Raw genomic sequence first — 24,859 nt, forward strand, 5'->3', positions numbered from 1 at the left:
AATACCATAGGCTAGGTGGCTTAAACAATAGGAATTTATTTCTCACAGTTCTAGAAGCTGAAAGTCCAAGGTAAAAGTGATGGCAGGGTCGGTGTCTGGTGGGGACTCTCTCCTTGGGTTGGAGATGACCATCTTTTTGCTGTATCCTCACATGGTCTTTGCTTGGTACATGTCAGTAGAGAGAAGCAAGCTCTCTGGTGTCTTTTCTTATAAGGACACTAATCCCACCATAAGTGTCTCATCTCTTAATACCATCACATTGAGGGTTAGGGCTTTAACATATGCCTTTTAGGGGAGGAACAATTCAGTCCATAGCAGGCAAATTTAATCTTCAGAATGAACTTTAGCTGTTTATGATGTTATATGGAATCCCCCTTTACAAATTCTGCTTGAGACTTTAATTTGTAAATGAGTTTTGCTCTAGAAAAAATTCACACATCACTCAGTTCAATAATTTCCCTGCATCTTTCTCTTTCATTCTATGTCTCAGTCTTCCAAGCTCTTATATCTCTTTCTGACCTTGTTCTTAAAAAAAAAAAATAATAATGCTGTACCTGAAATGAAAATCCTAGGATTAATCCTTGGCTCTGTTTTCCTTCACCACCCTTTTGGCTCCCCCGCCAAAATATACCCCGAATCAGTTTCCATTTCTCCATCCCTATCACCACTGCCTCTTGTCTGGATCATTGCAACTTCTTTATTAGTCTCTCTGCCTTCATTCCTACCTCTTATAGTCTTTTCTCCAAGGAGTAGCCAAAGTGGTCTTTCAAAAGTATAAGATAGATTATGCCATGCCATGCTCTCAAAACTTGCATCACACTTGAATACAATCCAAGCTCCTCACCTTGAGGGCCTGCATTTTTGCTTCTTAAAGTGTGGTCAGCAGTATCCACATCACCCGGGACTCAGGTGATCAAACTGTCCAGGTTGGCCCAGGATATTCCCAGTTTTAGACGGAAAGTTCTCTGCCCTGGAAACACCTCAGTGCTAAGCAAACATGGATGTTTGGCTACCCCACGGGGAAGCGTGTAAGAAATGTGGGCTCTCAGGCCCTACCTGGACCTATGAATCCTAATCTGAATTTTAATGAGATCCCTAAGTGATTTATTTGCACAACACTCAAATTTGAGAAGCCCTTGCCTCCAGGGCCTGCTGACCACTCTGACTTGACCTCCCTCGGGTGTGTTGTTGTATGTACCCGTGGCAGGATAGTATCAGGTGGGCCAGCTAAGAGCCACACTGCCTGGGTTCAGGACCAACGTAGCATGACTTTAGACAAGCTTCCTCATGCCTTGAGTATCATCTGTGTAAAATCAGAACACTAATGCCTCTGTATCATAGGGTTATGCAATGGTGAAAAAAATTAATTCATATACAGCACAGCACTAACAGATGTGTATGACACAATGTGATATCACTGTCATGTGTCTCATTAGAGCCCTGGTCCTCCAGCTTGAGCACATCAGAATCACCTGTTCCTTAAAACGCAGACTTCTGGATCTCCCACCCCAGAATTTTGGATTCAGTAGGTCTGTGGTGGAGGCCTAGAATTTGCATTTTTAAGAAGTCATGTGAACTATGTGAACCACTGCCTTAGAGAAATCCAGCTTTCGAAGACCTATGGCCGATCTGTGTTTCCCTTTAATTCTTTTTTTTTTTTTTTTTTCTTTTTCCTTTACGCGGGCCTCTCACTGTTGCGGCCTCTCCCGTTGCGGAGCACAGGCTCCGGACGTGGAGCCTCAGCGGCCATGGCTCACGGGCCCAGCCGCTCCGCTGCATGTGGGATCCTCCCGGACTAGGGCACGAACCCGTGTCCCCTGCATCAGCAGGCAGACCTTCAACCACTGCACCACCAGGGAGGCCCTCCCTTTAATTCTTTTTACTTTTGGATGCACCGAGTCAGGTAGCCAGGAAACAGGTTGCATTGTTAAATCTTGGGGGGAGAAACTTGGTTTTCATTCTTTTCCTAAGGCCCTGTCCTATCACAGGCACCCACCACCTATCTGGGGCTCCCAGCACCTGCTTCCCGGCTTGCTTTCTGGGTGTGTTCCTGGTCTGGGCCCTCCTCTCTGGGTTGGGCTGCCTGTCAGCTCTGTGGTCCCTCACTCTCCTCATCCTCAGGTCTGATGCTTGAGACTCATCCTTTTCTTTTCCCTGAGTACTGCTTTTTAGTCTGAAGGACACAGAAAATGCTGGTCCCTTGTGGACTGATGGGGTTGACATACCCGAGTCCTGTGGAGGTGGTGGTGAGGAGGTGTGGAGAGGAGCAAGGCTGAGCAAGACAGGAAGGGAGCTTGCTGAATTCTGACATCACAATAATAATATCCTGACAACTGAAGCAGACGAGGCTTATCCTGCTCTACAGCACCGGGGTGTCCTGCATTTCTCTCAGGGGAATGACACCACTTCATTCACAGCCCTTTTGACATAGTTCCTCTCAAGTGAAACGTTCTCCCCCTCAACTGACTCATTTGGTGGCAATAACAAGTTGCTACACCAGGGCATGAACTGACCCACATGACCTGCCACTGGAAAATGGAAACATCTTGTGCTTTCCTTAATCAGCGCTGAGAAAAAGTAATCAACTTTGCTTAGTCTTCTTCTCACTCTTCCGAAGCGTCAGTAACAGACCTGGGGTGGCTGGCCTAAGGCTGGAGCACAAAGGACATTACCAAAGGGTCATGTGACCATCTAGTCCCAGAAGTAGTGACATGGTGTCCAAACTCCTGGCAAGTGGCAACTCTAACCAAATACATCCATTAAGATGGAGACATCAGGGCTTCCCTGGTGGCGCAGTGGTTGAGAATCCGCCTGCCGATGCAGGAGACACGGGTTCGTGCCCTGGTCCGGGAAGATCCCACATGCCGCGGAGCAACTAAGCCCGTGAGCCATGGCCGCTGGGCCTGTGCGTCCGGAGCCTGTGCTCCGCAACGGGAGAGGCCACAACAGTGAGAGGCCCGCATACCGCAAAAAAAAAAAAAAAAAAAAAAAAAAAGATGGAGACATCAGTGTGAGCAGACACGTGATTTCTGATTTTACAGCACAGTGTCTTGGAGTAAATATTTACAAGGTGTGTGTCTAACGGTATGAGTTTTGTGTTCCATAAAGATAGAGGAAAAGGAGATAGGTACAAGGAAGGGTGAGATGACTGACACACATTTGAAATTTTTAGGAAGATTCTACAGCTACCAAAGCACATAGTAAGACAGGACCTATATTCTCACTGGCCGGTTCAGAGCTCCCGGCAAGAGACCAAACATGAGGTTCAAGGGGCCCTGGGGGCCAAATGAGCCTGGGAGTTCTAAACTCCTTCCATCCTGGTTTTCCAAGAAATGCCTAAGGGAGAGGGTTCCTGCGGAAGGGCAGACCCACTGGCTTTCTCTACCACCACTTTATTCTCTCCAGTGGGCTCCCCCACTCTTTATGTTGCTTCTTGCCCCTCAGTCTTTTTTTTTTTTTTGTGGTATGTGGGCCTCTCACTGCTGTGGCCTCTCCCATTGGGGAGCACAGGCTCCGGACGCACAGGCTCTGTGGCCATGGCTCACGGGCCCAGCCGCTCCGCGGCATGTGGGATCTTCCCGGACCGGGGCACAAACCCGTGTCCCCTGCATCGGCGGGCGGACTCTCAACCACTGCGCCACCAGGGAAGCCCTTTTTTTTTTCTTAAATAAATAATTTATTTATTTTTGGCTGCATTGGGTCTTCGTTGCTGCGTGCAGACTTTCTCTAGTTGCGGCGAGCACGGACTACTCTTTGTTGTGGTGCGCGGGCTTCTCATTGCGGTGGCTTCTCTTGTTGCGGAGCACGGGCTCTAGGCTCACGGGCTCAGTAGTTGTGGCTCGCGGGCTGTAGAGCACAGGCTTAGTAGTTGTGGCGCACGGGCTTAGTTGCTCCACGGCATGTGGTATCTTCCCGGACCAGGGCTCGAACCCGTGTCCCATGCATTGGCAGGCGGATTCTTAACCACTGCGCCACCAGGGAAGCCTTGCCCCTCACTCTTTATGTCCCCTGTTATGGGCAGAACTGATGCTGGCAGTGCCTTAAGATGGTCACTGAGTACTCGGGACACTTTACATCCACTGAATTCCTGGTCTTTCACTTCCCTTTGCCTGGCAGTTGTTGTTTTTTTCCCCTCCCAAAAGCCTCTGTGAAGATCTGCCAAGCTTTCATTAAGTATTTATTGTCAGCTCTGTGTCAATCACTGTGCCAGGTGTTGGGGATTCAGTGACTAAAGACACCACTCCTGCCCTCAGGGAGCTCACGGCTAATAGGGAGAGAGATGTGTACACAAATATGAAGCAAGGATGAAAGACTGAGTTCCTCTGGGTTTGAAAAACTTCACTCTTCTTTCGCCCTATTATAATCCTCAAATAATAGGCCTAAAAGGGGCCTTAAGACATCTAGCATATTCTCTTGCCTCTAGATGGGCCTGCACTCAAACAAACCTGGGCCAGGGACACCTTCCCAGGTGCAGACGCCTCTCCAGAGAAGCCTACTTCTGCGACCGCGCCTTTAACTGCTGAATCGCGCTCGTGTCCAGCTTTCTGGTAGCATGCGCTGCCATTTCAGCTCCTTCTGTCTCCTGATGTCTTTGACAATACGGTGACTTAGGCCCATCCGTAAACCCAAAGGCTTATTAAATCAGCCCTCGGCCTTCTCGTCTCCAGGAGGACTAATCTCGGGGCCTGGAATCATTCTGCATTAGCAGTACCCCCTTCTAAATCCCTATCATACACTCACCCTGTGCTCAATGCCAGGTGAAAGAATGGTGCGTGAGGTCTGACGGTCCTGTGCTGAGTGGACCCTGGTGTTTGTTTTCCCCACCGGGCTCCCCAGCTGCACCGCCCTCCACATTCAGGGAGGAAGGCATCATTTGTCTTCCCTCTGGAGCCCCAGGGTGGGACCAGAGTTGCTGTTAGGTGGCCAAGAAGAACCAGCCCGAATGGAAGCCCAACATTTTTATTCCTTGGATCTGTGGGATTTATTTTTTCATCAGTTCTAGGGAAGCAATGAAAAAAGGTGTCAGGCCTTGGGGATAATTTATATGAGTAAACACGTAAGGGGCAGGGTGAGCAAGGGCATGAGAATTAAGGCCATTTATCCAGGCTCGGAGGCTCTGAGTGCCCTCTGGTCCAGCCTTCGCCACTGTCTTTATCTTGCCACTTTAACCCTCTCCTGGCTCTACTCCACTTGGGCCCAGCACAGATCTCTTCACAGCCTCAGCCTTCCGCCGCCTCCCCCGCCCCTCCCGGGTCCCTCATTAAAGGCTGGGTGGAAGGGAGCACGCTGCTGCGGTGGCCTCCAGCTGAGGCCTGCTCGCAGATTCTGAAGTGAAGGCACGTTGGCTCACCCCCTCGCTCCCCTCCCGCCCGTCTCCGCAGCTTCCTCCTCCAGCCTGGCCTGTCCGGTATGCCCTGTGTGGCCAGTCTGAGGTTGCCTTCCACTCTCCGTCTTTTCCTTTCCCCTTCTCTTTACTCCGTCCTCCGAAGATGCTCTCTGCACCGCCAAATGGCACCAGGCTAGGATGCTTTACACTTGAGAGATGAAGTAATAACAGGTGGCAAGACCAGAGGCTGCCGGAGCCTAGGATTCTGGTTGCCATGGTAACATGTCAGCCCCGTGGAGGGACGGGAACCGTCAGCCGTGGAGGGTGGAGGGGGGGATGAGTGAGGGGAGCGAGGAGAGGCACGGCGCCTCCTGGAGGGCTCTTCTCTGTGCCCCTGGGGTCCCGGAGCGCTGCACACCCCTGCTAGCGGGCCCTGGGGGGACAGCTGCTGGCCTGGGGCTGGGGTCAGGCTGGGTGGCGGGCACGGGACATGGCCCCGCGTCTGTGCACACCAGGCCCTGGCAGGCGGTCGGAGTGTCTGCCCAGGATGTGAAGTCACGCTTTCGTGGATGTGCCATGGAGTAGCCTAAACTTCTGGCTTGCATCCTCTTTCCCTAGGACACTAGGGCTGCAGCTCTGGTCTCGGCAGAAGCAGGTGAAGGGCTGTTGCCTGTGGTCAGCCTGTGCCCACGGCTCATTTTCCTCTTGAGCGGCAGGCAGGCGTATTGCGGCAGAAATCAGGCTGAAAGGGGAAAAGACAGCCCTGTCTAGGGGGTAGTTCAGGAAGATTTGGGGCCCTGTTTGCCCTCAACACGTGGCCTGACTGAAGTAAAGAACCCTGTAGTATGGTCATGTGCCACACTGCCGTTCCAGAATGACTGCTCACCCTTTCCCGAGTGTGCTGGTGGGACTCTTTGGGGCTTGGCTTTTCCTTTCTCTTGGGTTGATTTATTTGAATGTTCCCTCCCACCTTCTGTTATTATTATTATTATATTGGGGGGATTTCCTCATGAACTTTGTTCTGATTTCCATTTTTTTCCTTTGAGCTTTTTAAAGTTATTCCCCTCCCACCCCCCAGGTAAACCCCTAAACTCTCAAGGCTCACTTTATTTTCTCAACAGCTTCCTTGTATCACTTATATGATCTCAGCCCATGAACATTCATCAACAGAAAACCAAAGCCATCATCGCGGATGCTGCCATCGAGATACCACTCGGGTCTTTGGCCTCCCCGTCATCTTGCTTTATAAAGTGGGACTCAATTTCCCATAAGCAGAAGCAGAATCTCTATTTAAATGCACTTGCAAGGTCTGGGCGAGTTTCCTATTTATAGCAAAATCCTTTTTATAATGACCTCATAGACAGTGCCAGGAAATTGCTCACGGATGGGTCAGGCCAAAGGCCAATAAAGCCATGGTGTGAGCTTTACTTAAAAAAATTCCTTCATGAGCCTATGGAATTCTTTGGAGAAGTGTTTTCACAGAGTATAGGACAATAAATGGGGCCACCGGGATGGATTACAGTGGTAGAGACATTAAACTTAAGTTCAAAGGGAATTTCCACTTCATCAGGCCAATCTCAATACTTTTTATCGCTTTGGGCTTCCCAAATAAAGTACTGGATGAATCACGTTTATGAAATATTATATATGCAACGTTGGCTCTGGACTTCCCAGAGGCAGAGAAGTGTGATTAGAGACAGAGGCTCTGAGGACACAGACAACCCGGGGGTGAATCTGGCTTCCTCCACTTCTTAACTGGGGCTTGAAGCCAGCCCCTTAATCTCTTTGGGCTTCAGTTACCTCATCTGTCAAATGCTGCCTACTTCACAAAATGCTTGTGAGAATCAATGAAATAGTGGTGTAAAGCCTCAGCGTAAGATCTGTCATCATTTTGTAGTGTCATATGTGTCTTCTTCTTCATCTTCTCAATAAACAGTTGAATGGGGGGCTGCATGGATAGGCATAAACTGGTGACCCCTTCTCAAGAGACAGTGAGTCCTAGTCTTATACTTTTCTTGTATGTCTGTGTACACGACGATGTCTCACCTACCATAGTAGGGAATAGTACAGTGTTCTTCTTCCAGCAACCCAGGGCTCTTGGCCACCCACTCTGTGTACTCTGGGAGCTAGACATGACCCAGGCCAGATGACCGACCATTCATTTGGATGTGGACCAGCTCTTCGTTTTGGGGACTGGGGAAATAAACCAGGCGGTGAGTGATATTCAGAGTGACAGATAACTCTGCCTCAGTCCCCCTAAGAGGAGCTCCCGAGGCATCACTGGGCTGCCTACCTACCTCTCTGCCATCCTTTTCTAAGCCATTCATCTCACACATCATTGTTAACCATTTCCTGTGTGCAGGACACATAGGTTTTTCCAACAATGAGTTGGATGTGGTCCCTGATCTGAAGGAGTAAACCACTGAATATGGGGTGATGAGGCAGGTGTATACATGTATAGACAAGCCAAGGGTCATAGAAGCAATGTCAACAGCGTGCTCTGCCTAAGGCCTGACTGGTCATTTCTGGCTGGGGACTTGGGAGAGCTCCATGGGAGAACCCTCACTAATCCTAAATACCCCAAAATGTACGCGAACCAGAGGTGAAAGCTATTGATTAGTCCATCCCATGCCATTGTACCAAGATGGAAGAAAGCTTGAGCTCACTGTTGTGAGAGGAGAGTAGGAACTGAAGTGGAAAGGATTTCAAAGTCTAATTGCTCACTATCACTTTCTACACTGGGCCCTCACTGGACTAAAATGGTACCCACTCACCTGGCATGTCATAGCTGTACACACCAGGGCCTGCAGCTGGGAATTTATCACCATTTTCATCCCTTTGGCCAGGAACTTTGTATAACCAACAAATATATGCAGGGACCCTGCTCTGCTTCAGTCTCCTTGGAAGCTTCTCTTCATCAGATGAATTAAATTCTCTTCCATTGGTCTTTCTCCATAGGATTGATTTCTCCATCACTGTCTGCTTTGCTCTACTAGATTGTTTCTGAATTTTTTGTTTCTTGCCATATTAGAGTCCCTGATTCGGTAGGGTGTTCTACCAATGGTCTGTTGGTGGTGAAAACTGTCGAATTATCTGGGCATTCTTATACTCTATATTCTACTTCTTCATCCTCATAAATCACAAGGAATAGTGTGGTGGAGAAAAACCAGATTCTTTGGTTGCTTAAAGATTTTGTGAAAGGGGAGAAAATCTGACGTAAAAGGGGGTCCCGAAGAGAACAGGAGACAGGTGATGAGACTGGGCTTCCTGAGAGGTTTAGTGTGATGATATACATGGGATTCTTTGATCACTTTTCATGCAGGAAGCTACCTAAGTTGTGATTGGCATCTCCACATTTTATATCTAGTTCATAGCAATCATGAAACTTAGCTCTGTTTTACACTCAGCCCGTACATTTAATATAACCCGCTTCTTCTTACCGTTCATCTTTTGATTGAGTTCCATGATAGTCGCTTAATCAGGAAACCCCGAGTTTATTTGCTTCATAGACATACTTGGATTTTCTTGAGAGAGTTCTTTTTTTTTTTTTTTTTTTTTGATGTGGACCATTTAAAAAGTATTTACTGAATTTGTTACAATATTACTTCTGTTTTATGCTTTGGTTTTTTGGCTGCGAGGCATGTGGGATCTTAGCTCCCGGACCAGGGATTGAACCTGCACTCCCTGCATTGGAAGGCAAAGTCCCAACCACTGGACCACCAGGGAAGTCCTGAGAGAGTTCTAAAAATGGTTAAGATGGCAACTGAGAAAGAAAGAAGAAAGGGACTTCTTTCTGGATTTGGGCAATGAAAATTTTATAGGCAGAATAAAATTTTTGCGGATGTCCTGCTTTTTGGAGATTATTTGCAAAACCATTCTGTGTGACACACATCTGTCTTTGAGATGCAGTGACTGATGAAGAAAAACCCACACTCCTCAGGCCACAGGGTGTGGCCCCCTCCTCTGTCTGCCACAAACAGCCCACATTTTTCTTGCAGAGAATTGTCTGCCTCCCTGAAGATGAAAATCAATGACTTAGAAACTGATTAAACAATCCAAATAGCAACTGATAAATGGATTAACCCTCTATAATGCAATTCTGTGAGCTTTTGTCTTCCGACTTCCCCAGGTAAGTTCTTCTATTCCTAGAGGCAAAGCAGAAGCATGGAGGAAGCGGAGGTCAGGGGGAATCATATTAAAGTCGGTGAATCCGTTTATCACTTACTGTCTGGATGGTATTTCTGCTCACATATCTGCTTCCTTTTACAGATTTGTACCCTGATTCATGTTAGGCAGTGAATAATGAAAGATAGGGGCAGACATTGGGGATAGAGGGGAGGAAGATACCCCAGTGGTTTAGACTGATCCCATAAACAGAGAGACTTTTTTTCTTAGTCACAAACAGGGAGCGTTAACAGGACAAAGAAATGTCCACAATAGGGATCGAAAAACAAGTAAAATGGAGGCATTTCTTCTCATGCAAAGAACCTGTCCAAGGCTTTTTAACCAGCCCCTAGACACTGAGATTTCAGTGCTTGAGGACATGTGCTGTTTTCACAAGGCTTTGTTTTTAAAATCGTGTCCCGAGATATTCCTTTGTCTTTGTGTAGGGCCTTTCCGTAAGGGTGGCTTATGAAAGTCTTAAGCCTCCGATATGCTCACTAACTCACCATTCAACCCATCTCCAGTATGAGGCTGAGCTAAGTGTTCAGTTCTGATTCTAGGCACTTGGGGTCTGCTGATTAACCAGTCCTGGGTGCTTTCCGTGACCAACAAGTCTGGACTTCAGGGAGGTGGGGCTGAACAAGAGTGGACACCTGTGTACCTGCCTACACGTGCAGCAGAGCCCCCCAGAGCATCTTCAGGGTCCTTCCTGCAAATGATCCCCCATCAGGCTTCTTTGTTTTCCTTTTCAGAGACAGAAGGACTGTCTCCTAAATGATAGCATCTTTCCCAAGGGCAAGGCCTAGGTAGTGACCTTTCTCTCTCCCTCTAGTCACACCACCGTTGATGCTTACCATCTGATGTTTGGGTCCCAAGGGCTCATTGTTGAGGGATGAGAGAAGTTTACTTGATTAGTAAGGCCTTCTGGATGCTTTGCTGATCCAGGGATACAATCAGAAGAGCAGAGTAGCTTCTATAAAAACACAGAACTGACAAATATTACAATCAAACTCAGCTCTGGATGGCTTGCAAGACATTGGTACGGTTGAACCGAGGAGAATCATAAAGAAAACTTTGCCCAAGTTAACTTGGTTGTAACAACACCTCAGATTCTAAACTTCATATTCTTTCTGGAGCAGATTCTGCCATACCGTGGGAGAAGAGGGGCCGGTGGAGACTCACCAGAGCCTAACATTGGATTTAAAAAAAAATGTTTCCACAGCCCAGAAAGGACCGGATGGGACAGTCATTCCCAATAACTACTGTGACTTCTGCTTGGGGGGTTCTAACATGAACAAGAAGAGTGGGAGGCCGGAAGAGCTGGTATCCTGTGCAGACTGTGGACGCTCTGGTGAGTGTGGCCCCTTCTCGCATCATGTGCCCGTAGACCAGGAACTCTTCCACTCGCACTTCTCTGCCATCTTGTGGGGGTCAGGGGCTGAAGGGTGGGTGCAGAGGTGACGGTGATGATACTTCGAGTGGAGATGGGTTTTCAGGTTATTTTGATTTGTTTCTTCTTGAGGCTTAAGAACTAGAAGTTATGCCCTGGGATCTGGGGAAAAGGGAAAGAAGAAGGTTTGGGCTTTTGTCTGTCCGACCTTTCCGTGAGGTGGCTATTTCTTTGTGTGTGTTGTTGTGGACGACAGTGAGACCGTGTGGAAACACCCGGAGACACAGGCAACGTGCTTCCTTGTATCGGGTGACGTGCCCATAACAAAGAGGTGCGTTGGTTCTGCGGAAGTGCCCGGGGCAAACCGGAAGAATGTGGAGACGTGAATACTGGGAGAGCAGCTGCATCTGGAGCTGTGGGGGGCACAGACCCATGCGCTCCTGGATAGCTGCATAGATGCCACCCCATTGGCCACTTACCCATTTTCTCACATGGAAAGCAAAAGAGAGCCCGGTCGATCAAGGAGGCAAAGGGCAGGTGTTCTTAGGACTCCTCTGCAGTTGACTTGGGATGTTTTGAATTTTCATCTTCAGTCTATCCAGAGACTAAATTGGTCTGGTTCTTCTAATTCTTAGAATGAGCACAGGTCTTCAAGTTTTGTGCAAGCTGTTGTTTTGCTTTTCAACTCCATTATTTTGCGCTGGATCGTGGTTGGCTTTTCATATTGTTTTATGTTATAACGAGGCCAAAGTGCAAGGCAGGGAGGAGAGAAGGTTTCAGACTCATCTTTAGTCTTATCAACTGCTGACTAATAGGTGAAATACAGTTTTGGTTGGGTGGTTGGTTCCACCAGCCAGGAGTCATGGCTCCTCTCCACTCTCTACCCAGCATCTGTTCTACTCCTAGTCCTGAGAGAAGGCCTGAGATGACCACACCTGGCTTTACTATAGCAGCTCAGTTCTTCCCTCGCTCCGTCCGCAGACCTCAGCTTTAGTCCTTTTGTATTTGGTTTTGGGTTGTTTAAGCTTTAAGACTGACTTGAACAGCAAATCAGTAATTGGAAAAGCACTGTGGATTTTACTGCATACAACCCTCCGCATTTAACCCTTAAGGACCCTGACAGGGTGGCCCATCCGTGCAATTCTGTCACTTCCTTTATGTGCCATACGTGATACCTAATGTTGAACTCTTTATCCTACTGGTGCCAGCTTAGAAGAGAGGGCCCATGTGATAGTGGAGGGATTTAGATACTCAAAAAGAAAATGAAACAAATGAAATTCACTTCAGCATTTTTAAAAAGCAAGCGATCAGACAAAATCTCTACCACCAGAAACAAAGTTACTTGGTGGCATGATATTCTAGGCAGAATTTTATGGACTGCTTTGGGTTTGGGATGAGTTAGAGAGGGCAGCTTCAGAATTCTCAGTGAAAACTTCTGAAATGTCTCCTCTCCCTTTCCTACAAAAGACGGGTACTTGAATCTGATCCATGGGGAACCAGAAGTGGGCAGTTGGTTTTTTCTATACAAAGCTTCTCTCTTCACAGCCTTTACTCAGCTTATTCTTCCAAGGATCTGTCTGCTATGTGACTCAGGGGGCCATTTTATACCAGCCTAGGTGTTCTCATTGCATTCACCAGGGATTAATTTTGGTGGATAATTTAGTCAAGGTCTCACTCTGATGTTCCTGAAATAGTCAGCAACTTGGGAATAAGCAGGTGGCGTTAGCCCATGGGATATGCTCGTTAAGGCAGGTGGGCCAATACTTCTCTAGGGCCTCCCTGGAGTCCTTCCAAGGAGGAGTGTGGAACTCGGAAGAGCTGTCTTTTCCTTCCCATCTACCCCACTACCTACTTTTCCTGGGAGAAAAAGTGAGATTCCGGAAATTGGCACCCTAAGCGGTGCCTTATGACCTCATGGGGGGCAGTCCTGGGGCCCATTTGGAACGTGAAAAAGTTTCTGCCAGAGTTTTATAGACTTTAGGATACAGTCTTTTATTCGGCTTTTCCACCCCTATTTCCCACTTTCTCAGTGCTCTGAGTTAGATTTGAGAACCCTGGACTTTCTGGAGTAACTCAGACCTGGGTGTGTTTAGGGCCTGGTGTGTGTGCCTGCGTGCCTGTGTGCACACACGCGTGTATGTGTATGCGCACGTGTGTGGGTGCAGATCACAGAAATGTCCTCCAGTGGTTAAAGAAAACGGGAGACTCTTTTATTACCTTATCACTTATCAGACTTTCCAACTTCTTTTTGCTTTCAGTGCAAGTGAACTAACTACATGATGTAAGGGCAGAATTGAAAGGGTATGGAAAGAATGGGATTAGAAACGGGTAAAAATAAAAATAAAATGGATGGAGGCTTAACCACCTTGACTGGGTTATCTGACAGTAATACCTTTGTAAAGCTGACTGTCAAAGTGAAGGACAAACATTGTGCAAAGAAACGCCAGCTGAAAACACCAAAGAAATACCAACCAGGCTTAAAAACCACCAAGGAAACGCATTGTCTGGGGTGGGTTGAGCGAGCGTGCATGCGAATGTGTGCCTTCGGAAGAGAAGAAAGAAAGATCGTGGTTGAATCTTGCGCTGTCAGAGCTGTGGACAAATATATTATGGTAGAGATGATGCCTTTTCAGGGAGGGGAGAATCCTTTTCCCTGGAAATGTTGGCTTTGTCCCGTTACCCCAAACCCCTGTCACCAGGTGACGCACCCAGTTAATCCCTTTTGGTGTGAAATGGTTTATGATTTTGCTATTAAGAATAACACTGTAATAATGTAATAAGAATATTAATAATGCTGTCTGTTGCTTAACCCATGTGCTGATATATTCATCATACATGTCAGCTCATTTGGGAGGAGAAGGCAGGAAGGAGAAGGAGGCAGCGGCCGCAGCACGCACCACGGAGGACTTATTCGGTTCCACGTCAGAAAGTGACACCTCAACTTTCCACGGCTTTGATGAGGACGATTTGGAAGAGCCTCGCTCCTGCCGAGGACGCCGCAGTGGCCGGGGTTCGCCCACAGCAGATAAAAAGGGCAGTTGCTAAACGCACGGAATGGACTTTCTGGGCAATTAGCCATCACCCTGTGACTTTGGTCATTGCTCTGGTTCTGATATATATATTTTTTTAATGAAAGACAATTTAGGTTTTCCCTTCATCCTTGCTTTTTCCTCTCACTTTCCACATGTCCCTCCCCCCTCCTTCCCTTTATTTAGGGTACATACAGCAGAAGCACAGACTACTGAAACGAAACAGAACAAAAGAAAGAATAACAGTCCTTCAGAGAGATGGCATCGTGATGTACTGTTTATTTTCCATAGAAATGGGAAGTTAGGCGGATTATCTCGTTTTTGGGGGGGAGGGGATCTTTTTGACATGAGCAGAGTTGATTTCCTCAGTTTTCCTATTTATTGGCAAAACGAAGAAAGGAGGAACATTGGGTTTGGAAACAAAGAAACAATAACGTTAAAAAATGATTTTTTATATCTTCTAGCTATTATTAGAAGCAGGCCTTTTTTTTTTTTTTTTTTGAGACAGAGAGAGAAGGGAAATCAAAGAAATTGAAGTAATATCCTGTTTAGAAGAAAGCCTGTATGGGGGAGGATTTCCTTGACGGGAGAGGATGGCACTTTGTACCCCACGGAGCTGGTGGCTCCCCACGGCAGACCCCCTTCCCACTTCTCCTCCCCCGACCTTTCCATCTTCCTCCCTGCTCGCGAGAACATGCCAGCAGTTCCTGAGAAGCCGGGCAGCCTGTTTGTGGCCCCCGTCCAGCTCCTGGACCCTGACCTGCAGCGCCTGTGGGATCCTCCTTCTCCATCAGCAGAGCTGCTGTTTTGTTGTTGCTGGGTTTTTCCTCACTTTCCTCCCGGTGAAGAGCCATTTCCAAACACAGGAATGGAGTATAAGCAGAAAGTCGTGGACTCAACAGTGACCAAACCACCCGAGGCCGCGCTCATGGAAGAAAGGACATTACTTCACAGTAGATTTCCCTCTCCCCTCACCCCTGTTTAAAAACGTATAAATACCCATTGGATGATCAAGTCTCCCATACTTCTTCTATTTTTTATAGTGCCCTCCAGGCACTTTGTTTTATGTTTCCAGTAGCACCTCCTGAAATAAACCAAAGCAACACTTGCTCAAGGCCCCTGGGGTGATGAAGACCGTCTACCTTGTTGGCCAGCCAGTCCCAAGGATGAACAGCTGTGCGGTCCTAGTCAAAAGGTATGTCCTGGCTGACGTGTCTTACAATAAGGGAAAACCATCATAGTTGTTTTAAGTTTATTCCTTCTTTCTTTTTTTCCTTTCCCCCGCTCCTAACTTGTCTTTTGTTTTTCTGGGTTCAGACCCCCTTATTCGTGTGGGAGTGGCCACTGGAACATCTTCTACCCAGCCATCTGCTGTCTGTGTGTGCATGCATACCTATGTGGGCCCGGGCCTAGGTGTGGGATCTGAGGCTTGCTTGGGCTCTGTGAGGCTCTGTGTGGAGAATGGTGGACTTCTGGCTTCAACTGCAAGAGAAAACGGCTGGGGAGTGCTTGGCTAACTCTGCCTTCCTTGGCCATACCTGGAAGCAAAGTCCAGGGAACTGAGGTTGGAGTTGGCTGCTGTTCTTGGGTAGAAATTGAGGGGACTGCATATCTAGGGTGGAGTTCCTTGCTCCAGTTACCAATTCAACAGCCAGGGGGATGCATCCAAATTAAGGAAGATCTCTGATTAGGCACAACATTCAGCCTAGTTGATTTGAAGATTCTAAGCTCCCACTAAGTGTGGTCAGGGTCTCTGGCCTTCCTGAGAGCGTAGGTCCAGAGATGTAGGCACTGCCCTTTGGCTTGGGTTGGGAGATCCAAGAGGCCACCCAGGCAACAGGCTGTAAGTGTCTGGGAAGATCTGCTTTGACAATCCAGCCTTTGCAGAACCTCACGAATTAGACCTCTCATTAAAATAACAAACCAACCCAACAGAAGAAAGGACCAAGCAAAGAAACCCACAAATGGACTCCTTGTGCTTCCCTGGTAGCCTGAGACAGACAGGGCTTCCACTTTTCTCCTGCTTGAAATGTGTAAGTGCTCTCCTGGGCTTTTGTGCTCAGTTGTGAGAGAATGAAAGTGACCACGTCACCCACTTTGGGGATGTTCTACCTAATCTGTATGTGGCCCTGTTCCTAGGAAATATGGCATAAACCTCCAACATTGTAATATTCCTACATGCTCACGTGTGTGAAAAAGCCAGCGTAGTTGGTTCCATTTGGTTTCTGCTTAGGGGATACAACCTGCTCTTGCTGTCACCCTCCACCTCTTTACTTCTTCTGTTCTGTTACTTTGACTCAGACATTGGATTCACAGCATTATGACTTGCTCTCACTGGTAAAATGTGAGCTTCTACATTAATAAAAATATGTCCAACCAATCTATACTGTCATTTGTAATCTTGTATTGGGTTCGCCAAAACGTTCTTTTGGGTTTTTCTGTAAGAGCATATGGAAAAAACTGAACGAACTTTTTGGCCAACCCAACAGTTGTTTGTAGTCCTGAAATTCTCAATGACAGCTTGACTTTGAACTTGAAATTTTAAAAAACCCACATAATCAAAACAAATTATAAAAAGTCACCTAATTTCAGAGTCTAGCTTGGGGTTCTGAGGGAGAACCAATAATGAACTGTCTAAACAAACTCCCATGGAAAGATTTATCTGAGGATGGCTATTGCTTATCTTTTTTAGTTTTACTAGTATAGCTTGATCTTCAGTGTCTCTTGCTGGAGGTGGTAGATGTCCTCATCTTTCTCAGTTGGTGTAGCCAAGGTGAGCATAGTCATGCATCTTAGCATTGCCTGAGTACCTTGTCTCACCTTGCTAATAGTATCTTTCAACAGACTCAAAATTTACATCCTTTAAAAAAACAGGAAGGGAACTGGAAGGGACTTTGAAGATAATCAAGTTCAAATCTTTAACTTTTCATTGAGAAAGGTCAACCCGGAGAGACTGAGTTACATTTGAGAGGGTAGAATGGACATTGCTTTGGAGGAAAATGTCTTAAGGGGAAGGAAGAAAACTCTAAAAGGAAGCATAGGAGGAGGAAGCTGGCTTTCCTGGATTTCTAAATGCCTTGATGGTCATTGTTATATCTTTATCCTCCTTTCTTTATATAACAATGGCCAAACATTTATATGCCAGGTCTTGTTCTGTTTCCCCTGGAATAGTTCATTTAATCCTCTTGACTATCCGTGAGGTAGGTGCTTGTATTATCCGTAGTTTACAGATGAGGAAACTGAGGCTTAGTAATTAAATGTACCTGAAGCCCTGCTGCTAATAAAGAGCCAGATTTTGGTGCTTGGCAACCTGACTCCAGGACTTATACTATTTACTTTTGTTATTGTTCTGTGCTGCCCCTTGCATATACATGGAAAAAATATATATACATATATATCTCCCTTCCCTTTTCTCAGGTCCATGTGAGAACTTTAAAAGGTTACTTTATTAAAAGCAATTTCAAAACTGAAGAGTAATCAATTAGATCCCAAAAAGATAATTCCAATTAGAATTCTGTGCAGAATTTTATAGAGAGCTCATCTTCTTAATCATCATTTCCATACATTCCCTCCTGATGCCTATTAGGGACAAAGACCTACTTTTTTGCGACCTCAGAAACTGCAAGAGTTGTGTGAGCAGTCAGAGCATCTATCGTTTTGTTGTTGCTTTATTAAAAAAGTATTGGTACTCAAATATTAATATAAAATAAATTAGAATCATCAGTATGAAAATGGTCTGACTAGTTTCCTTTATCATCATCTCAGTAAAGCACCACCCCAAATCCTTCAGAAATGTCACCTAATTTTCTGAGACCTAGCCCAAAGATAGGAGAATCAAAGATAATAGAACTTTCTAAATTTGTTGCAACATTCAAATCCCCTGGGGGGAACTGCTGATGTATAGCTGATTATCGTTGTTGTCTACCTGTTGTTTATTCCTACCTAGGACAATCTAATCCTTTACATCTGTTACTGAGACTATGTAGAGATTAGACCCTCTAATCACCATTAACACTGGGAGTGAGAAATACTCATTTAATTTTTTAAAGGTACTTTAAAGTCACTAATGCAAATTGCTGCTGGTATTTTAGAGAGAAGGATTTAATAAAAATATGATGTTCGCATCAATAGTGTTCCTTTAAGTCTTCCTGCTTACTTTGTATCTCTCTTTGCACCTAATGGGTATTGCCCCACTGCCTTTATATAGCACTTGAGGGAACACAAGATCATTACTTGGGGAGAGAACTAAAGACTGTTTGGAGGTTCTCACTTCATGGTGGAATAAAATTAATTAATATTATCCCAATATGCCTCCTGTTACATCTGATGAATATGATTTTGAACTTGTACTTAAAGTTTGAGCAGACTCATGTATTAGGAATTTTTCTGTGGGGGATTTTGTTCAGCCATTGAAGTGATGTTACTTGTGTTGTGTATTTTCTGAGTGAGGCACTTTTGATCCAGTGAGTAGAAGCCTAGAGTAGAAAAGTTCTGGGTTCTGGACTCAATTCCTATGTGAGTTTGTTTCTGTGTATCTCTGCCATGGTTTCTCTATCCCTAGGGTATGGACGTTCCTTACCCTATCATAATATATAACCAACATTACCTCACCATGATTCTTAAAACAACCCCGTGAGGTAGAGTAGATGTTATTTATTTCCATTTTGCTTATGAGGAAACTGAGGTTCGTTCAGGTTAAATGACTGGTCTGAGGTTCCAGGGTCAGTAGGTGTTATCTGGGTCTTCTAATACTCTTTCCTCAGGCTGTAGTGATGTCTCCACAGATCTCACTTTGAAGATTTCTTGAGTAAAATTAGTCAAGGGCTTTGAGGTCTTTCATTCAAGACCTTACTGGATTGAGAAGAGGCATCTGATGCTGTAAAACCAAACCAAACCAAAAAAACCCCAAGTTATTATCATCTTAGAATCCTGTTGAGACGTTAGGTCTAAGTCTTCATGAACTTTCCAAAAGAACTGAGGTTGAGCTTTCTAAATGGTCAATGTGCTGATGGTGACATCAGGGTGGGGGTGAGAGTGGGAGGGGTGAGATGGCAGGGAGTGAACACTTCAGGCTGTGTTTTGTTCACATACCCAAGTACTTCTAACACTGAAACGTTGAATTATATGATACTGTTGCACTTAATAAAAGTGATTTCTGACCATTTACTCAAAACAACAGTTTAGGAAAAAACGTTCAGCTTGATTGACTTACAAAACAGCTGAGAGTGATGGAAGATCCCTGTCAGAACTAAACTTTACCAACTTTTTATTGGCTAAAAAGCATTGGCAATTAGGTTTCCAGAGTATTTCAACACTGGTCCTTAACCAATGACTAAGACTTAAATTTTTTTTTAAGTTTTGAAATAATTTCATACTTACAAAAAACTTGCACAAATGATACAAAGAATTCCCACATACTCTTTACCCAGATTCTTCAAATAACCACAGTACAATGATCACAACCAAGAAATTCACGTTGATGCAACACTACGATCTACAGACTCTATTCAAATTTTGCCAATTGTCTCACTCATGTCCTTTTTCTAGTCCAGGGTCCAATCCAGGATCACATGTTATGTTTAGTTGTCATGTTTTCTTAAAGTTCTTTAATCTGGGGTAGTTAGTTCCACAGTCTTTCTCTGACTTTCATAATATTGACACCTTTGAAGAACACTGGCTATCATTTCATAGGAAGTCCTTCACTTTAGGATTGTGTGCTGTTTCCTAATGATTGAAAGCAGGTTATGCATTTTCGGTAAGATTACCACAGAAATGAAGTTGTATCCTTCTTAGTGCATAGTATCAGGGTGTTCATGATTGATTTACTGCATTATGAGTGACTTAGAAATTTGGCCCTTAAGCTGACATTCAGGCTAGTATGTTTGTAGACCTTGGAGGATAATATTTTCACTCATTTAGTGGCTAGGGACTGAGTAATAGCAGCTCAGCCCTGTGAAGGATAGGATGAAATTAAACATGGGGCCAGTGGATTTATTTGCAATCTAGTTGGGCAGACTAGATATTCATAAGTAGTTAAAAATGTGTAAGAGTGTCATGGGGTGGTATGTGATTATTTTTGCTAGGAATCACAGTAATCAGGGAGATTTTCTTAGGGGAAGCCATCCAGATCAACAAAGAGCTCTAGCTTGATGATTTAATCTGTAGGCAAAAGTGTCTATTGTCAGAGAGAATGCACATAGAGCTCAACAAAAAGCAAAGCTGGGAATCACAACCTGAAACATGTAAAATGGCAAAAATCACATTATTTTTTTAAAAGTGCTTAAGTATTGTTCTGTAGCATTTTGTTCATGTCACTAGGAATAGTGCTTATTACAACATATTAGGATTTTTTGGTTGTCTTTCTCATCAAACAGATGATGTGTTCCTCGAGGGCAAAGATGATGTCATTCATGTCCCTTGGACAGTACCCGACACCACTGTGCCATAATTATTTGTTGAAACAAACAGAACTGAGCAACGTTTCTGAGCTAATTAGTGGAAGGATTTAGTGTCTCATTCTATGCATAGTGGATGTTCAAGAAATTTTGTTGGCAGAAAAGTTGAAGTTGTAGCTGGACACAGCATCCATTGGTCAAGTGAGGAGGTAGATGAGAGCCAGGAGGCAGTGATGTGGGGTGGGGGGAAGTGAATGAAGACGTGAGGATGGGGTGAGGGGGAAGTTGAAGATTTGTGGAGGGATGGAAAGTAAGCCTCCTGAAGGGGACTGAGAGGAGGAGACCAAGACATAGCAGGACATTCCCAGTGGCCTGCAGTTGGCCCAGAAAGAGAAAATGGATTTAGGAGCAGAAAGATGGGAACCAACCAGCTATTTTCGAGATGGCTTAAGTAGGGCAGAAGAAGACTCTGTGTGTGTGTGTATGTGTGTGCGTGTGCATGTGCATGTGCGTGTGTGTGTGTGTGTGTGTGTGTTGGGGGGTCAAAGAAAGGTAGAAATTTGAGGAAATGGAAAGAGCATGGGGTATGGTTATGAGACAGACTCACCAAATGAGCGATAGAGGGGCCAGGGGGTCTGGGGCATTGGAAGAGGGACAGGAAGACTCCTGGCAGGGGGTGAAAGTCTGACTGAAAGCCCAACTTGGCAGGTGCTCTCTGGGAGGTCTGGAGAAAGGCCAGCTGGTTCTGTCACTGGAGTGAAGGGGCTGGAGGAGGTGGAACAGTGAAGAGATGAGCACGAGGGAAGAGGAGGGCAGCCTGGGAAGGGGCAGCAGAGAAGCATATCTGAGAGGGAGACAGAGGGATGGGATGGGATGGAGAGGAAAGAAACAGGAACAGGTGTGGAGGGAGGGCTCGGTGGTGGGTGGAAATGAGGCCTTTCTCAGCCTCCCTTTGAAAGCATAGGTGGATGGGTAGAGTCTTAGCTTTGGAAGTCCATCTAATCCAGTCCTATACACCTGACCAGTGAGTCATGCCCTGGGTACTAGGAGAAATAGGGAATGGGAAGGGGAGTTTCAACTTGGAAGAGGCTGATTGGCTCATTTGATTTTGAACTTTGTTCCTTGCTGGCTTGGCCGCTTTCCAGTTGGACCCCACCCCACCCCGGCCCCCACTTGCCTCCTTCCCTCACCACTCAGAGTGAGCTGGACACTCTTGGGGGCACCCACCTCTGCCCTCAAGAACTGCTTCTGGGGTGAAATGTGATAGTACTTGGTTTTCTTGCTTACTGCTTTGTGCCGACTACTCCATTCCAAAGACCAAGATAACTTGGCAGATTTCGTTTCGGCTAGAAGGAAAATCCATGCCTGGTTGGTAACCATCCAGGCTAAAGGACCCACTGGGTTTGAACTGCCACCACGTTCCAAGGCTGACACTTGGGATCACGGGGCTAGTTGAGGACTGGAACAGATATCTTGTCTTGATTCTCTGTCTGAGTAATTCTGACACCCTGGAATCACTTGGGGCAGGATTGGGGGTGAGAGTGTATGCATCAAAGCAGTGTCCTTTTGGCCTTAGACCAATGGGGCGTCTGTTGGGGTTTTCTATGACTGCAACTGGTCCTGTACCATAGAAACTACTCATTTCCACTTAGGTGACAGGCGACAGATTATATCGTAATGGTCTTTCTGGAGTATTTTAACAGGGAGAAGATTGTTTGTTTCATTTCCAAGTAGAGGACAAAAAAAAAAAAAGATTTTGCCAACACCCAGTTTTGCCTACTACGCCACCTAGGAATTGAAAAATCCAGCTGCATCCTGTTTCTTGTGTCATTCTGTTGCCCAGGAGCAACTGACCTGCCCTATTCCTGATTGATTTCAAGCTGCTGTTGTTGAAGGCACAAGAGACACTAGTCTAGTTCTCGTTGTACATAGCCGTGGCCTCATTCATGTGGCAATTAGTTAGTTGTTTCCGTTCTTTCTTTTTTTTTTTTCAATTCATTTCATTTCCACCACTTCCTTAATTTAAATCTTTCTTTTTTAGGCAGTTGTCCTGTGCTGTTGTTTTTTGTTTTATCTTTCATTGCCTTTCCCTCTGCAGTCAACACTATGACCCGGGGACTCTGGCATCCTTCAAGCAAGCCATTTCTGAAGAAGGTGGAAAGAAGCCATGAGGATTTGCATCTCTTCCTCCTCCTCTTCCTCCTCCTCCTCCTCTTCCTCTTCCCTTGCCTGGCCCCCTCCTGCGCATGTGTTTCCGCCAACACAGGAGCCTGGATTGTGGAAAAGCCTCCAGCACAACTCAGCTCAGCTCAGCTCAGAGAAGTCTCTGGAATGGCCTCACTTTGTGCAATAAGAAGATTTTTTTTTCGTTTTAAAATCCTCCATTACATTTTCTGTAAGTGTCTGTGAGAAAGTATCCAGGTCAGACTGGAATTGCTCTACAATAGAAATAACTGAACACAAACAGACTGACAAAAGAAAAAAGAGTTAACTATTTTATTTATTTCAATATTTAAAAGAAAAGGTGCTGTTGTGGCACAGTATTTTTGTTTAAAGTACCTTCAACTTCAAAAGTTAAAAGCAATTTTGTGAAGACATGAAAATCAAAAGAGGACTTAATGTAAAATAAAGACTGCATATTAACTCTAAGGAAAAATAGCCCACATTTTTAATAAGAGAATAAAGATCAACTCTGCTCTCTCAGGCTTTTTAAAAAGCCATTCATGTATGTTCTTTAGGTATTTTTATTTCTGCAAGTTGGATGTGGTAAGTGAGGAGTGATCAGTTTTTTTTTTCCTTCTTCTTCAAAAGTCTATTGAAAAGTGTTTGATTATGTGTTAAGACTTGACTGAAATAAATTAGCCACAAGGGCTATCAGCAGTCTCTCTGCTCCCCCCAAAACAAACAGACAAACAAACAAACTCTCCCCTCACCCAAGGCAAGCCCCATTTATCTGATGTCAAGAAGCAGCCTGCCTCCTGGTTATCATGTCTGACAAGGCCTAGCTCTGAAAGGAATTCCATCTAGCGATTAAATGTATCTCTACGAGTTCAATAGATTTGAACAAAGACAGCTTTGTTTAAAATAGTGCAGAGAAAGGCAGAGAGAGAGAGGGGGGAAAGAGAACAAAAAATAAACATCAGCTGGGATGATATTAATTCTGTTCCCTAACAGCTCCTAGAGGAGACGTTCAAAGGGAGCCTTCTGTTGAGCTGGCTTTGGGGGCCTGAGATGCTGGGTGTCCCCAAGGCAAGGAAGGCCAACCTGAAAGACGGAAGCCTCAAATTCAGTTGCTGGTGGGGGTAAAAAGGAGAAAGGCGAGTGGTCTAACCTGTCCTTCTATGGCCATGTTGGTGGAAGTGAAGGTGGACTATGAAATGCATTCAACATTGTGTCTGAGGCCTGGTGAAGGAGCTGTGGTGACCGGCCAGGCCACCGGGTTCTACTCCCAGTCTTACACATTCATGCTCTTGAGTTTTCCTCACTGGCGAACAGAGTCCTAATGATCAATGTACAGTCTAATGCTGGATATTCCTCTCCACGGAAGTCTTGAGCGGCAGTGTTAGTGAAAGGGTTCTGAGCCCGAGAGTCTCTCTTTCGCCTTTGCAAGGGCAGATTGGATGGGCATGGACTTCTTGCCAGCCCTTTCAAGGCCAGTCCCTGGCAGAGATCACCAAGAGGGTCTCTGTATCATTTTGTAGTCCTTCCTTTGACATTTTCTGAGAGAAAATGTCCTTTTTCAAGATGCTAATAATTATAATAATAATCTGCTCTCCAACCAACGCCCACAAGTTATAACATGTGTAGAATCATGATAAAGCTTTGCATAATGTAGGGTTTGTATCAAGTCTGTGTACGTTTCTGTTAAATAAAAGTCTGTTTCCAATGCTCCTATAGCATCTCTGTAAATTTTGCTTTTCCAACCTCATCCTGCATGAGTTCAACTTTCATACTGTCCTGTAGAAGGGACTCCTGAAAGGATTCTGCCCATTTGCATGCCCGGGATTTGTTGAACCCTATTGTTTTATTTAGAAGTGCAGTCTAGAGCAGAGGTTGCCACTGGCTTAGCTGTCAGGAGGTGGCTTGGAAAGTGAACAATGTCCAGGGTTGGTACCAGCGTCTGAGCTTTGAGTCCAGAGTTTCTGTCACCTACCCACCATCACTATGGCCACTGTCACCCTCTCCGTGGCCTAAATGGATTTATGGAGAGCCTAGTTATGGATACTGACTTAATGTACCCATCCAATGTTGCCGTCACACCTGTGCTAAGATAGTTTTGCACGAGAATGCAAGATTTAGCATGTGCTTGGAAAAAGCTGAGAGGTTACTGTTTCCACTGCCTGAAAGGTAGTGATGTAGCCTCCCCAACTGCCAGTTGGTTCAGCTGTAAACCTACCATCCCCCCGCCTGAGATAGGTTTCTCCCATCTTCTCTGTTGGGTCCTCTAGGTCAGAGAGAACCTGACCAGCCTCTCAGGCCAGGTCTTACCCTCTGAGCATTGCCAGCTCACTCTGAGGCCAGGTGGAGAGGGAACATGACATCATGTTGCTCCTGC

The 24,859-nt window shown here is 45.6% G+C and overlaps 1 protein-coding gene across 6 annotated transcripts in view; it reads left to right on the forward strand.

Annotated features, from left to right (window-relative positions):
• Positions 1-24,859, forward strand: part of DPF3 (double PHD fingers 3) — a 274,103-nt gene that overhangs the window by 197,265 nt on the left and 51,979 nt on the right. For 3 of the 6 annotated variants that reach the window (XM_067028208.1, XM_067028206.1, XM_067028207.1), the window contains exon 8: positions 10,713-10,841. In XM_067028208.1, coding sequence (XP_066884309.1) covers positions 10,713-10,841 — 129 coding nt within the window. Of the gene's footprint in view, positions 1-10,712; positions 10,842-13,722; positions 15,105-22,402; positions 24,200-24,859 lie in introns of those variants that run through there. The other 3 variants (XR_009334367.2, XR_010839503.1, XR_010839502.1) reach the window with 2 other exon arrangements.

The sequence above is a fragment of the Kogia breviceps genome, chromosome 3 (genome assembly GCF_026419965.1).
Source record: "Kogia breviceps isolate mKogBre1 chromosome 3, mKogBre1 haplotype 1, whole genome shotgun sequence".
NCBI classification, from domain to species: domain Eukaryota; kingdom Metazoa; phylum Chordata; class Mammalia; order Artiodactyla; family Physeteridae; genus Kogia; species Kogia breviceps.